The sequence below is a fragment of the Meleagris gallopavo genome, chromosome 23 (assembly GCF_000146605.3).
Source record: "Meleagris gallopavo isolate NT-WF06-2002-E0010 breed Aviagen turkey brand Nicholas breeding stock chromosome 23, Turkey_5.1, whole genome shotgun sequence".
NCBI classification, from domain to species: Eukaryota; Metazoa; Chordata; class Aves; order Galliformes; family Phasianidae; genus Meleagris; species Meleagris gallopavo.
Window position 1 is genome coordinate 4,507,525 of NC_015033.2, and position 14,283 is coordinate 4,521,807.

The 14,283-nt window shown below is 43.4% G+C and overlaps 1 protein-coding gene across 2 annotated transcripts; it reads right to left on the reverse strand.

Moving 5' to 3' along the window:
- Positions 1-297: 297 nt before the first annotated feature.
- Positions 298-13,584, reverse strand: CDC42 (cell division cycle 42). 2 transcript variants are annotated; one of them, XM_010722888.3, is made up of 5 exons: positions 13,414-13,581; positions 9,364-9,436; positions 7,530-7,639; positions 7,212-7,409; positions 298-1,712 (listed from the first exon to the last, which is right to left on the reverse strand). In XM_010722888.3, exons 1-5 carry the CDS (start codon positions 13,516-13,518, stop codon positions 1,623-1,625), a joined length of 576 nt encoding a protein of 191 aa, XP_010721190.1. In that variant the 5' UTR covers positions 13,519-13,581; the 3' UTR covers positions 298-1,622. The 2 variants fall into 2 exon arrangements, with proteins under 2 accessions (XP_010721190.1, XP_003212396.1); XM_003212348.4 differs by lacking the exon at positions 298-1,712 and adding an exon at positions 1,784-3,202 and having other exon boundaries at positions 13,414-13,584.
- Positions 13,585-14,283: the final 699 nt, after the last annotated feature.

Below are 14,283 nucleotides of genomic sequence, written 5' to 3' on the forward strand. Positions count from 1 at the left end.
GGTAAGAGACTAGCAATATCCAAAAGGCTACTTTTAATATTGGGAACATGTACATCATCCCCCTCAGTTATCTCCCCTTCAGATTTTGGTACGATTGCAATGATTATGTCACAAATCACAGCAAACTCAACAGAATTTAGGCAAGCAGCATAGATGAGGGAAGACAGGATCTTACAGAATTAGGTATTAAGGAAAGGCCCACATTAATTCGCAAGCTCACAAAGGATAAAAGCCATATATTTTCAAGCCCTTCACACTCAAGAGAAAGACTAGAGAAATAACTACCCTCAGGCAGGCTTGTGAAGATATTTTATGTTTAATACATCTGAAAAGAATGCATATACAAAGAACTTAGACATGAAAAAGCATTGGTTCAACACTAATGAGTTGACAAGAAATTGGAGTTTGGGAAGATGGAAAAGATTCCCTAAGTCTTTTCCCTAAAAGAAAAACAATTTAACTTGCAAGCCAAAATGTGGTTTTTGGTAAAGTCCCTACGAATACTGCTGTCTGTGTAAAGATCCTGCGCACAATCCTTGTTGGGCCAGAACCCATCTTACAGCTTCAAGGTTACTTAAAATGCAGAAAAAGGGGATTCCCTCAACTGGTCCCTGCGTGGTGCCATGCTGAACACTAAGAAACCCTCCCCACAGTTCCTTCCTACTGACAGGTCTGTCTTTCAATCTCTCCTTGAAGGACACCAAACCTTTGTAGGGAGATGCACCACCAGGGCCAACTCTCATTCCAATACTCACCAGGTTCTTTCAGTGCATCCAGACAGCAGTGGACATGCTGGTCATTGGAAGCATTTCTCAAATAAGAAAGGATTGGCAGAAAGATGGGCTTGTTAAAAGCCAACTGAATCAGTTGGGCACGCTTTAAAAGGTGCAGTTATTTCTTCAGCACGTGACCAAAAGCTCATGAAGGGACTGACAAGTTAGTTTCCAAGTCTGATGGTGCATCCAGGGGAAAGGATTCTTCTGTTCCTAAAACTTTATAACTTAGAGGACGGGGCAGAAATTTATGACTTGCACAGTGGGAAGCCAGGGGGAGAGAGACAGAGATACAAGGCAACTTCAGAGGAGATGCAGATACATTTTCTACACTCCTCCTTAGAGGAGCACCAGCTCGGGACATCTTACTTTCCTGTATTTGTCTTTAGTATGAAAGGCTGTTCACACACAGGCTGCTGGCTGGCTGTAGAACAGCCCTAGGAGTTCTTGAAACCAGAACTAAGTCTTGCCAGACTGGCGGAAGGGGCAAGGCTTCAGTAAAACAGCCTAGAATTAGTCTGTTACAGAAAAAAGTCATGACAAGCATGCCTGGATTTTAAACAAAAAATTAGAAACAGTAAACAAAATAAAAAACTAGTACTGATCAGTGTTTTCTGATACTACGTAATTACTCAAAATTAACTAGTTTAACTGAATTGAGGGGACACTGGGGAATAAACACTAACATTCTCATCTCACACAGGGATCGTGTGGGGGAGATGGGAGTGCAGGGTATTTGTCATTATTGCAAAAAACAAATTTTAAAATTTGTATCTTTAGTTTGATTTAAACATTGCTTTTAGTATGACATCAAACACCAGCTTTGCAGAAGGGGCTGTGGAGGGACGTTCATAGCAGCACACACCTGCGGGTCTTCTTCGGCTCCGGAGGCTCCAGGGCAGCCAATATCGCCTCATCAAATACATTCTTTAGGCCTTTCTGAAAAGGGGCAAAGAGAGAAAGGGGCAGTCTCATTTTTGAGTTCACACAAACAAAAGCACGGAGAGTCAGGTGGCAGACAAACCCCTCCAGTGAAGGATCCCAATCTGACACCCAGACCCCCCCGTCTCCTTTGCTCAGCAAGGGTCCGCCCCAGCTGCACTGCTGCCGGCAGCGGTTCCTTATCACAGCAGCTGATCTGCTGAACACGAGCACAGGGCTTGGAAAACAGAGCAGTACACTCCACAAGAAGCAAATACACGTACCGAAGTCATTTCCTTAAGGCAGTTTTTATGATTAGTTGGGCAGTGACACATCTGACATGCTAACAACAAAGCAGGAAGTGCTGCATTCGAATGGAAGAGCTCTACTGGAGCACGCCGAGCACAGCAGGGCGGACACCCGCGTGTCGAGGGGAGAAGAGGAGACAAGGCAAGCATGCAATGATCAAACTGGTCCAGGACACGCTCAGGGCAGGACTCTGGCCCCACACACCCCGTGGTTAGAAGCAGGCAGGTAGAGCCCAGAAGCTGTGCATGGTATCAGAGTCAAAATGGGAGGAGTACAAAGCAGGGACACTGCACAGGTGTTAAACTGAAGCCAGGGAGAGCAAATCAGAATAAAGCTTCATCAGTCATTTATACAAACAACCGCAGTTTTTAATTTCAAAATTTAAAGAAACTACAATTGATGTTATTCTCCTTAAAACAATAAAAATCAGAAGCGCAAGAGTAAGAAGCAGCTTTACATCTTACAGTAACAGGCTTTAAGAATCTATTACTGAAATGTTCTATCGTGTTAGTGAAAGCAAGAGAGTTTTAACAGTTCATCAAGCAGTAGCAAATACATTGATATTTCCTTCCCAAGGACTTACAAATACTCCACTACAGCACAGACAGCCAAAGCAATTGCAACAAAACATCTCACTGCACAAAGGAGAACCAGAAATTCCTTCACATTACAGCATCACTTGCAGATCACCGTTCCATGTACTTTTGTCATGCAATTACATTTAACAAGAGTCACAAGTAGAAATTGAAAACACACAACGCTTCTTCCAGCTGGATTCAGGAAGATCAAACATCATGTCTTATTCTTTCAATCTTTTTCTTAGAGAGGAATGATGTAATCAGATCCTTTCCCCCAACAGCCTGAATTATAAAGCTACCCACATCTGGCAACCCAAGCAGCAGAGAGTTAAGCGAGTCCAGTTCACGTTCCATGGTCACAATGTTTTACTAAAGATTTTAAGTACTGTCATCAGTCCAAGAGCTAATACAGAGTTGCTCTAAAATGGTAAGCAGACAACAGCTTTCAATAGAGGTGGCTTTATTCGTTTTTAACCAGGTTTCTACAGTAGTGGGACAGAGGAAGCAGCAGCAAGAGGGGAAGGAGAAAGTTTAGAATATACAGCACTTCCTTTTGGGCTGAGTTTCCGGAGGCTCGAGGGCAGCTAGGATAGCCTCATCAAACACATTCTTCAGACCTCTCTACAAGACAGAGGGGAGGAGAAAAAACAGCAGCCAGGTTAGAGGATTAGAGAAAAACAAGCAGATACAAAGAGCATTCAGGATAGAGCAGGCTGAATTCACACAGGCAGTAACACGATTTACTTTGCAAAAAACAAAGTAGATCCCAGGAAGAAATCTCCTTCAGACAACCCAGAAGCAAAAAGAGACAGAACATGTGACAGACCACCAAGTTAACCAACACGAACACCCAAAAGGGCAGAGGAACAAACACAGCAGCAGTTGGCAAAGCCACCTGAGGAAGGAGCTGCTCAAAAAATTGTGTTTTCCCCTAAGTGCTGGAAATACACTTGGTGAGATTACAGGGGAACAAACACATGGGAGAGCTGTGTGCCCCACTGAGTGCAGCTCCTGTGGCAGTGACCCACTCTAAGTGGCCATGGCAGGTGCATGGACTCACTGCTCCCACCTACAGCAGCAGCCACATCAGAGCAAAGGCTCCCCATCATTCTGCTTTGTGAATTCAGCCCTGAATAACTGAAGAACTCCAGACAGCGGGGAGAACACGATCTGGGATTGAAGCAGTACCTCTCTAAGTAAGCCACTGTCATCTGCAGACATGGCTATTCAGTCACATACAAAGTGATGCAATACCTTACCCAACAGCCAGCTACAGGAACGATGCTTTTCAGTTATTCAGTTAGTTATTAAAGCAAGTATAACCATTCAAAGGAAAACAGACACTAGGTTAGGACTGGAGTAATTGAGATCCAGCACTACACAAGCAGTCAGAGCTCTAAGAGGTCTGCAGGGATTGCATCAGAGCACAAAGCATGCCTTGCAGTTACTGTAAGCACAACAAGACCACCACAGTACATCAGCACTCCTACACAGCTCTGCCAAGTTACACGTGAACACCAGAAGTGAAACCTGGCTCAGTTTGTGCTAACTGGACTCGCCTAAATCTACTGTCACCAGTGCAACCTTTGTAACTTCTGAAGAACTGCTTTATGTCAGCCAAAGAAGAACAGAAAAGCTTCAATTACTTCCTACAAACATTTGTGGCGTTTGTAAATTTTTATTTTTGAACACCATTCAAACAAGAGGTTCAGATACATTCCTTTCAGCAAGTCTTTTACTGGAGCCCTTACACAGGAGGTCTCTAAGACAATTCCACCTGGAAGCATTTATGTCCAAGTTACACGCAAGGTTATTAATTTACCTTTATCAAGTCTATGTACAACTCTGTACATTTTCTCCAGCATGTTTTAAGAGTTGCAACCTATGCTCAAAAAAACTTAAGAGACTTCAGATTGATAATGTCTAAATGCAGCCTGAGTACTAGTTAGATTTTTCCTCTCTGATTGGGCTGTTATATAGACCCAATTATGCAACAAAGAACCCAAACAGGGCAAGAGTCGAGAAAGTAACACTTTTTTTTTTTTTATTTACTACTCTTGGACTCCTCCTTTGCTTTCCTAGTACAAAAAACAGGGATAAATGATGACAAAAAAGGGTAAAATTACTGTGAGAACTGGACTGGAGACAGAAATCTGGATGACAGAAGAGTGGGCACACGAAAGGAGCTGCGTTGGATCTGACCAGCCCACAGGCCTTGATGCTCTGGTTGAAGCAGCACTTCTCTGGGCTGCAGCAGCCAGCCAGCTGGGTTCTGGCTCCCTTTATCCCCACTTCCTCATGGGAAACTTAAGGGTCCTCACAAATCTGGTTTTGTCAAAACCATCAGCTGTGCTCAAGCCTAGCATCAGAAAAAGGAACAAAATTCAAAGTGTTCCCTTGTGCTCAGTAGCTGCATAGAGCTACAGGAAGCTACTCAGAGACTTAAGGATGACAGAAGCAACAATGCAAATCCATCACCCTGCCCTAAAAAGGAAGTGTTATCTACTACTGACAGTGGTGTTTGGGTATTATTCTGTAGGAAAAAGGCTGAAGGCATCGATACTGACCTACTTCAGTGCCTTCATCACAAAAAAAGCACTGTACCTAAAAAAAAAAAATGATGGAGAGAGAGGGAAAACAGTTCACCCTTTACCACTGCAGAGTCATCCAGACTCATGATGGTGCAGATACTCTGCCTTTACAGAACAGAGTCAAACTCAGCCTCTTAGGACCCACGTATCGTGTTCAGAACATCCGACTGTTCCACACAGACAAGTGGAATCTTAAATCCTGGGGAAAACAAAAATAACAGCTCCGTAATTTTATGATTATTTACTACCGTTGTGAAGTCATTTCCAAGTTAGTGGGAAGGTAGAAAATGCCAGATAGCTGAGATGAACTGTGTAGATGGATGCCAAGGTAAAGAGATAACTGGAATTACCCAGCTGAACCTAGCTTCACTGGAAACCAACTACTACAGCACTGCCTTGCAGGTAGGAAAACAACCTTCCTGGCTAGAACAGCCAGCTGCCCTCTGTGCTCCGCAAGCCACCAGCTACATCACAGCTGGAAACTTCAAACATCTCCCCCTTTGCAGAACATCTACATTTCTGTTTGGCAGCTATTACCAACAGGCTGAGTAAGAGATGTTTTGCAGGGAGTGTCCATGACAAATGAAGTAAGAAGAGCAGAGCAGAAGATTATCTTTCAGGTGAGAAAGCCTCAGAATCCTCCTACCAGATTATTCCCAACTTCTGAGACCACTACTGGGTATACAGCCACTAGATTGCTGGAGGAAATTCAGGCTGAGCTTCCAAGTGCATAAAGCTGTTCTCTCCAACTGATACACTTAATTTATCTGGAAATTAAAAGAATGGATAAACAATGAAGTCGTTATATCAGCCCTTCTAGTAATTTCAGGTGCTTCCATGTAATTTGAACAGATTGAAGAAGGCAAACTTAAAGATACAGAGGAAAGGGCAAAAAATCCTGGTATCCATTTCACCAATAAGTAGGTTCCACAGCCCAGCCAGCAGCAGCATTCAGGTTGTGCAACTGACACCATCTACAGCAGGATGCCTTGCCACAACACTTCCAGGGCAGTGTCCCACACATTCCCTCAGAAGGCTGTTCTCAGTTTGGGGAAAAAAAAAAAAAGCCTCAGGATGACAAATGGAAAAGCCACTGTGCAACCTGGGCAGAGGGTGCAAGGGGAGCAGAACTTCAGGCTTGGAAGCTCAGAAACAAAGCTCTGTGCTCAAGATACTATTCATCAGTGCAGCAAAGTGCCAAAGAGTGAAAAGCTTGATACTGTGCACCTCTGGTTTGTGTACATCAAGTAGGTACAAATTCTTCTCAGAGGAGCATTAAATAAACTGCCAAGAGTTGTAATATATTATGCAGGAGTGGACACACAAGATGATGTTTCCAGGGCACCCAAAGACAAGGTAGATCCCAGCTGTCCACCCTCCCCACACTAACTTCAGAGGAAAAGACTGCCAGGTTTTGGTGCCTCGAGTCAGCAATTTCAGTCATTTTTAGACTCATTTTCACACATTAGTTCACAGCACAGCACGTTTATATCTTAAGAACTATACGATTAGTATTTTCTGTTGCAACAGAACTTCCATCTTAAGGCATACAAAAGAAACAGATCACCATAGACTAGGTGGGGAGAAGAGAAAGGAAGCTCTAAAAAGGAAGAGAAAGAAGCTCTCAATTAGGAAGGCTTCTATTCATAGAAGGAACAAAACTTACTTCACTAAGACAGAAACTGAGATCTGTTTTTTTCTTTGACTGCTCTCTTCAGTTGTGATCTGCATACTAACCCACTTATTGTCCGTAACATGCCTTCTAAGTTTTAGATAACTACTTTGCTCCAACACAAAAGCAAATCCTTCACCTCTCCTCTCCACTTGGGCCTAAATCTTCACAGGCCAATTTGCTTTGTACCACTGCCAGCTCCTCGTGCCTGAGAACAACAGGACAGAGAAAGCTACTATGTCAACAGCAGAAATGGAGCTCACATCCTTTCACATTCATTCTGAGCAGCTTTTCCCCTGGAACTGAAAAAAAATATATACGTATGTGGAATACAAACAAGCAGAAATGGACAAAGACCAACTCTTACCTGCGTAAGCGCAGAGCACTCCACGTATTTAACAGCCTTCAGGTCCCGGGCCAGTTTTTCGGCTGTCTCTGGAGTTATGGGCTTCTGCTTGTTCTTGGCAAGTTTTTCAATTGTTGAGGGATCATCTCTTAGATCAATTTGGGTCCCGACAAGCAGGAAAGGAGTCTTTGGACAATGGTGAGTAATTTCAGGTACCCACTAAGGAGAGAAGATACAGTATTTATTACTGACCACCCAGTCAAGATTAACACTTTAGATATTACTAAAAATCACAGCAGCAGCTCCTTCTCAGGAGAACTCAGGCAGAGTTGAACCAACCTTTTCTTTCACATTTTCAAATGAAGAAGGAGATACCACTGAAAAACAGACCAGAAATACATCTGTCTGTGGATAGCTGAGGGGTCGTAATCTATCATAATCTTCCTGACCTATAAGGGAGAAAATTAACACAGTATTAGAGGTAGACAGCAAAATATTGCCTTTTACAGGTTGTTAGAATACACATTCCAGCACAAAAGCATTATTGTGAGTAGTTCTAACACTTAAGCAAATACACTGAATCCAAACATTCAGGGAGCCTAGTACTCAGATACAGAATTCATTCAGTTGCTACGTAACAACAAGCTGCTTAAAGTCACAAGAGAGAAGGGAAGGTCAGCAGTGTGCCCTAATAAATTCTTTTTAGGTCAAGCAGCCACAGACTGCAGAATGTAAATCTGGCTGTAATTCAGGTCTTCTGCACCTACTCTAGCTATAAAATATATTTTGACATCAAATTTCATTAACATGCAAAAACTAAAGTTTCAGAAGCAATTTTGCTCCCTAGGAGGTCCCAACTCACACTTGAACACATTTAGTGAAGTGTTCTTTAAATAGTAAGAGAAGAATGCTGCTTTTACAGGTACGGGAGTAACAAGGCTGCCTAGCAGCCATCCCCTACAAATATACACAGGGAAGGCTGTGCTTCAAAGCTGTTCCCTTTGGGTCTGCACATCAGACAGCAGCAGCCCCTGCAGCACACCACTAGCGCTGACCCACCAAACTCTGCAGCAGCTCATTTCTACACCTGCTCAATTCAGTACCACTCTTCTTAGAGAGCAAAGCAAGGCTCCCATTTAAGGAGCTACTTCATGAGCTGGCAACCAGCTGAGCATTGTTTATTCAAAAAACACTCAGATTTCAACTGAGTCTCACGTTTATCATACAGGACAAAGACTTCAGAGACCTTAAAGGAGCTGACCACACCTGGGACATCTCAGTGGAAGATCTGTAGTTCGAAGATGGAGATCTTAACAGCTTGTACTACTGACAGCTACCGTACTTCTCTGGACACACATGGGAGCTAAGCACTGACCAAAGCAACTTGTTGCAAACTACCCCCAAAAAGCTGTCTTCACAGAAGAAAGTTTTTATAATATGTCAGTCATTAATATGGTTTCTATTCATTTAAGTTCTGTAGCTTGCACTAGTAGCTGCTGTTTAGTAAAAAGATGGGTGACCCTCAAAGCAGCAGCCCTTTAATTTCACAAGCTTGGTCAAAAGGAAAGCTTTTATTTTCCCAAGTACATCAAGCTATATGCACTAAGTCATTTGGCTTCTGCTCCACAGAGCATCTTATCCAAGAACTGAGGAGTTTGTAATAACATACAAACCACGCTTCTGAGAACAACGTGAAGAGTAATTAAAGCCACAGCACTTAACTGGAGCACAAGATCACATCAGTAATTAATAAAACACTAACAATGCATCTGTAAGAATACAGCTGGAAAGAGTCACATTAAGTTCTATCAAGGCAATTTAGGCAACACTTTGCCAGCCAAGTTCTCTGACAGGACTACACTGAACAATAGTTTGCAGTATCAGAAGTTGCGTACTGCTCTGCTATTATTACATGCTGGGGACTGGACATGTCCTGGGTAAGCTTCTACCCACCCTTGTTACGTTCTCATGCTTGCTAATAAATGCTGTGTAACACTGTACATTACTCCAGCCACGAGCTCAAACACCTTCTAATAACAATGAACAAAGAAGCCTGCAGACTTTTCCCTTTCACAGAAGACCAACTTTTGCCTCTTCTGGTATACCTTCATGGTCAACATCATTTCAGCTAAATCTAGGGCAGTTACAATGACATGAGCACTCCATTTCTCACCTGCAGTATCAAAGAGGCCTAGAGTGTAAGGCTCTCCTCCAATCATCACCGTTACAGCATAGTTATCAAAAACCTGTTCAGGAAAGAAACATTTAAGAGCAGGTCAGTATGCTATCTTTCAAACCATCCACTACCTACCATGTTGAGCCCCCTCTGATTTGTACAAGGCTCATCTCAGCAGGACAGAATCCATCACACTTCCTGCACTGTCACTGAGGCTGTTAACAGGATGATTCCATTTGTGATAGGGATGCAAGAGTTATTTCCACACTTTCTCTAAAGTAAAGGCACACCAGATACACTGCTGCATCTAATGCTATAAAAGCCACAAAAGAACAAAACACCTGTAACAGCTCTTGCCTGTAATTGAGAAGATCAAGCCACAGCATCTGTGTAGCAGCAGGCACAACAGTTCTGTCCACGAGGTCACAAGCACACACTGCATCAAGTGTTTCACCCAGCAACTTGTTTACAACACAGCTGATCACATGCTCCTACCCAAAGCCTTTTCCTTCTAAACCTGCAAACTCATAAAGGACCATACTGCTGGAGGTCAACATTAATTTCAATGACTATTTCATCTTCAGAACCAGAACAAAACGTTTCAGAAGCTATCTTCATCAAAAGCTTTTCCCACTGGAAAAAAAAAAAAAGCTGTCTCTGCACATCGTGCTGCAAGTGACCTGAGCAAGGACATGAAAGCTTCATACCCTTCAACACAACAATCAAGTCTGAGCAACTTCCAGAGCAGAAGTAAATTGCAGCATTAAAGCAGGTCACAGTGAACTCGGAAGCTTTTCACAGAAGAGATGGAAGGAGGAACGCTGAGAAATGAGCTGTCACACACATATTCACAAGGTTTCATTACAAGCTTAGGCCCTTGAACAATTTCCACTAAGATATGGGACTAAGACTAGCAAGACAGCACTTCAAAGCTGAACTTTGATGAGTTCAGATCCTCTCCTTTCCAGCCAACTGCTCTGGTTAAAGCAATACCTGCCACTACATTGATTTTTCCAACTTATCACAACCCATTGTGACCCAGAAGGAAGTTACACATCCCCAGAACCATCAACTAGAACTGGAAGTTTCCCTCTCACCCAGTTATGGTTTAGCCTTCAGGATTTAAGGACTGCAAGAGACTTCAACATTCACATCCCACATCCCACACAGCCCAATCCTTGACACACTACCCTGACTTTGCTTTACTGCACCCTCCTGTGAGCATCCAGCCACAATATAAGACCTTCAGGCTGTGGAAGAAGGCTGCAGGCATTTCACAGGCACATTCCATATGCAATGACCACTACTTCAACACTCCAAAGTACAAATGACCCAAAGGATCAGAAAGTGGTATGCTCCTCACTGAAGGTCAGAGCACCGATTCTTCGAGATGTCAGAGGATTATTACAAGCTAGAAATCCCAAAGATATTCCTTAATCAGCACTCCTGCTCTGGCCCTCTACTATTCCCCCATCTTTACCCAGTGAACAGAGAGTTTAAGTTGTTAAATGCAGAGGATTAACATACTTGGCTTTTTGCACTTGGTTTTTGTTTTTAAAGGTAGAGCTAGAACTGAGAAAGTCTGTGGGTCCAGCACTGGAGAGGCCAAGGTTACAAGGCCAGCTCCTCATGACAAACTTGCAAGCACCACAGATCTAGCACAACCACCACTTCATTCTCAACTGTGCTAAACAGCCTAAAACCCAGAGCAGCAACAGTCCAACAAGAAGTTTCAGTTCCTGCTGGTACCAGACAGCCCTCTACAGCAGGAAGCTCAAGCTTCCACGTTACAGAACTCACACCACCTACCATTCCCCAGACACAGACAGTGCCACTGCACACATAAGTTCCCTGCTGCCTTTTTTGAAAAGGGAATGATGTCAAAAACATGCATGTGATAAACTCCACACCAGCACAAAATCCATGCCCCCCTGGGAAATACCATTGAAAAAGAAAAGCAAAACAGAACCAACTGAAAGATCCTGTCAGACTGAAGCAGCAGCTGCAGAGTGCAGGTACAGCCAAGCAGGGCAACAGCACACACAGCTTACATCAGAGCCTTCAGTAGCCGCACGTGCAGAACAGGTCAGTTTGAAACCAGACTCAGACTTACAGGAGCATCCTCACCTGCCACCAACTGTTCTGTGCCCTGTCACAAGGCTCTGCCTTCATTTTGGAACGATGCTATCTATTACATTTCTTTCCCTGTTTATTACTACAAGCATTAGCCAGAATATCAGAGCTTACTTACCAGTTCTCAAAGTCTGAAGGAAGCCTTTAGGCCAGAGTTAGCAACTGGCCTGTGATATTCCCAGAACACTGAGATTCTCAAGACCAGGTTCAGGAGAAAAAACAATTTCAGAAGCATGAAACTGTTTTAAAAAGTACCACAATTGAGCCTTAGCACACCATGAACACACTTAAATGACATGTAACTTAATTTCTTTGAGTAGCTTTTCCTTATGACCAGGGGTTTACAGATGATACTATCATCTGCAGGACAGCAGACTTGGAATGTGTATTTTGAAACCTCACAAGTTTAAGACTGAAACATTTTTGAATGTAATGAAGGATAACTTCACTGGAGATAAATATAGAAGCTTCAGGCTCACTGCTGAAACTCACTGACCACTTTCATTTTGTCTTGACCATAAAGACTGGCTTAAATAGGGCAAGCAGACTTCCACAGGCACTGTGCAGCACGCAGTTATCCTAGAAACAACACAGCAGGTTTTTCTGCACCACTCGACAGCAACAAAGTGCAGATGCAAACACAACCAGTCCCCTGCTAGTCCTTAACAGGAGGATCTCTGCACAAGGCTGAGCTTTGGTCTCCGTGCCTATACACAGCCCTCAGGCTGGTCACTGCATCCAAGCTGCATGCTCTCAGGCTTGGGGATACTTGCACCACTTCCTTTTCAGCACCAAATCCACAACTAAGCTCACAAAAAGTCAATCCTGTTCCAAGGAAGCCTCAAGTTCAGCAAGCTGAAAAGTCTTCAGAGAGTGGTCAGAGACAGCAACTAAAAAGAATCACAGAAACTTCCTGCAGCTTCTCTGTCACAAAAATGACTTGTTTTTCCCCTTTGGCTTTGTGGGTTCCTTTCTTTGATTACTTTTACACAAAGTATCTGCTGCTTTGAAAGAGGCATCATGAAGAACCCAGCATCTCAAAGAAGTTCTGTTCTTTTAAGTTGCTTTATGAGAGCAAAAAAGCCCAGTGACCCTAAAAACAAACTGAACGTCCCACTGTCAGCATGCTAATCCTGCATAGGCAGCACTAGAGCAACACTTCTGTATCAGAAAAACAACACACAGAGGCCATGCAGTCAGACTGCTCCAACCTTGATCTTGAGACAAGCTAAGGGATTTGATATCTCAGAAAACTGACACTGTAAGACTCAAAAAGGTCACGACAAGCGTTACGTGAAGACAGAAATAGAAGGAATACATACAAAGCTGTTAGATATCTGTATGCACAACTGGAATGAGGCTGAACACTCTAGATCCAAACATGACTTCAATTAAACATGAGGAGTAACCACACACTCCACAGTGCACTGCATGATCTCTCAAAGCTGCAAAGCAAAAATCAGCATCAAAAATGGTAACTGGTCAGTGACCACCTTAGCAGCATGAAGTACTATTTTCCCTAAACGTAAAGACGTGGCTACAACAGAGCTCAGCAAGCTGGAGATCAGGAGTTCCTGCTGCCCGCCCTCCACTTTGCTCTTTTAGCAACTGCAGATGATCTGATTCACAAAATCCAGCCAGTGGCCATCAGCAAACAGCAGCCAAGACCCTACAAAGCACTCAAACAGCAGGAACTGACTGCATACAGGGAAAGAACCCCAGCAGCACCAGGTGATAGCAAGGATCAGCAGCAGCCGCATAACAGACTCAGCATTACTTTTCCATGGTGTATTAGCCTGCAACAAGCTGAAGGTACAGATCTTAAGGTGTTTGTGCCACACAACTTCTTTTGAAAGGAAACTCATGCTGCACAACCCACCGTGCCCCAAGAACTGGAGCCATTCCCACACTCACCGTTGGTACGTATTCCGATGGAAATTTATTTGTTGTGTAAGAAATTAAGAGACAGGTTTTACCAACAGCACCATCACCCACAACTACACACTTAATCGTCTGCATAGCTGAAGTCTGCTACAGTATCAACTCCAACGTGAACCTGAAAGGAAAAAAGAAAAAAGAGATTTAGGTTTTCCATTCCCCTCAATTGCAGTGTGTGTCGTTAGATAGCTTCAGCTGGAGCCCAGGCCACTAACAGGACGTACTGGGATCTGACAGCAAGGTATTCTTACACAAAGCAGTTGATGCAATCACTCCATTGCACACATCAGAGGACATTCATTTTTCATATATGCAAATTCTTCCAAATAGCTAGCCTTTGCATTGCACACCATTGCCAAACACCGGCTAAGGCTAAGTTTGGCACAGTCACTTCTCACACTGAGAAGAATCTGGTAAGTTGAGTCACTCTAAAATACAACATTTTTTGCCTGGTTACCTAGAGCTGGGCAGAAAAGGTCTCTATGCCTTTCAGTCTATTTCTGATGCACAAAAGCACCCAGCCTTACATGCATTGAAAAATGGAAGTGCGAACTTGGGTCTTGATAGCTGCTAAGTAACATATCTCCCAAGAGATCTTACCAAGGAAATACAGCAGCATGAGCTCTGAAAATAGTTTACAGGATAAAAATAAGCAGGTACAGACAAAGGCAAGCACTGGTTTTTTCAAAGGCGAGCTCTGTAATCTTCGTGTTACAGCTGCCACTTCACCTGTGCCTTCAGCCCCACTCAGAAGTGGCTAACAGAATGCAGGAGCCCAGCAGGGCACCCATTTCCAAGGGAACCCATTACTCTCCAGATGCCACAGAGCCACGATGCAGCAAACTA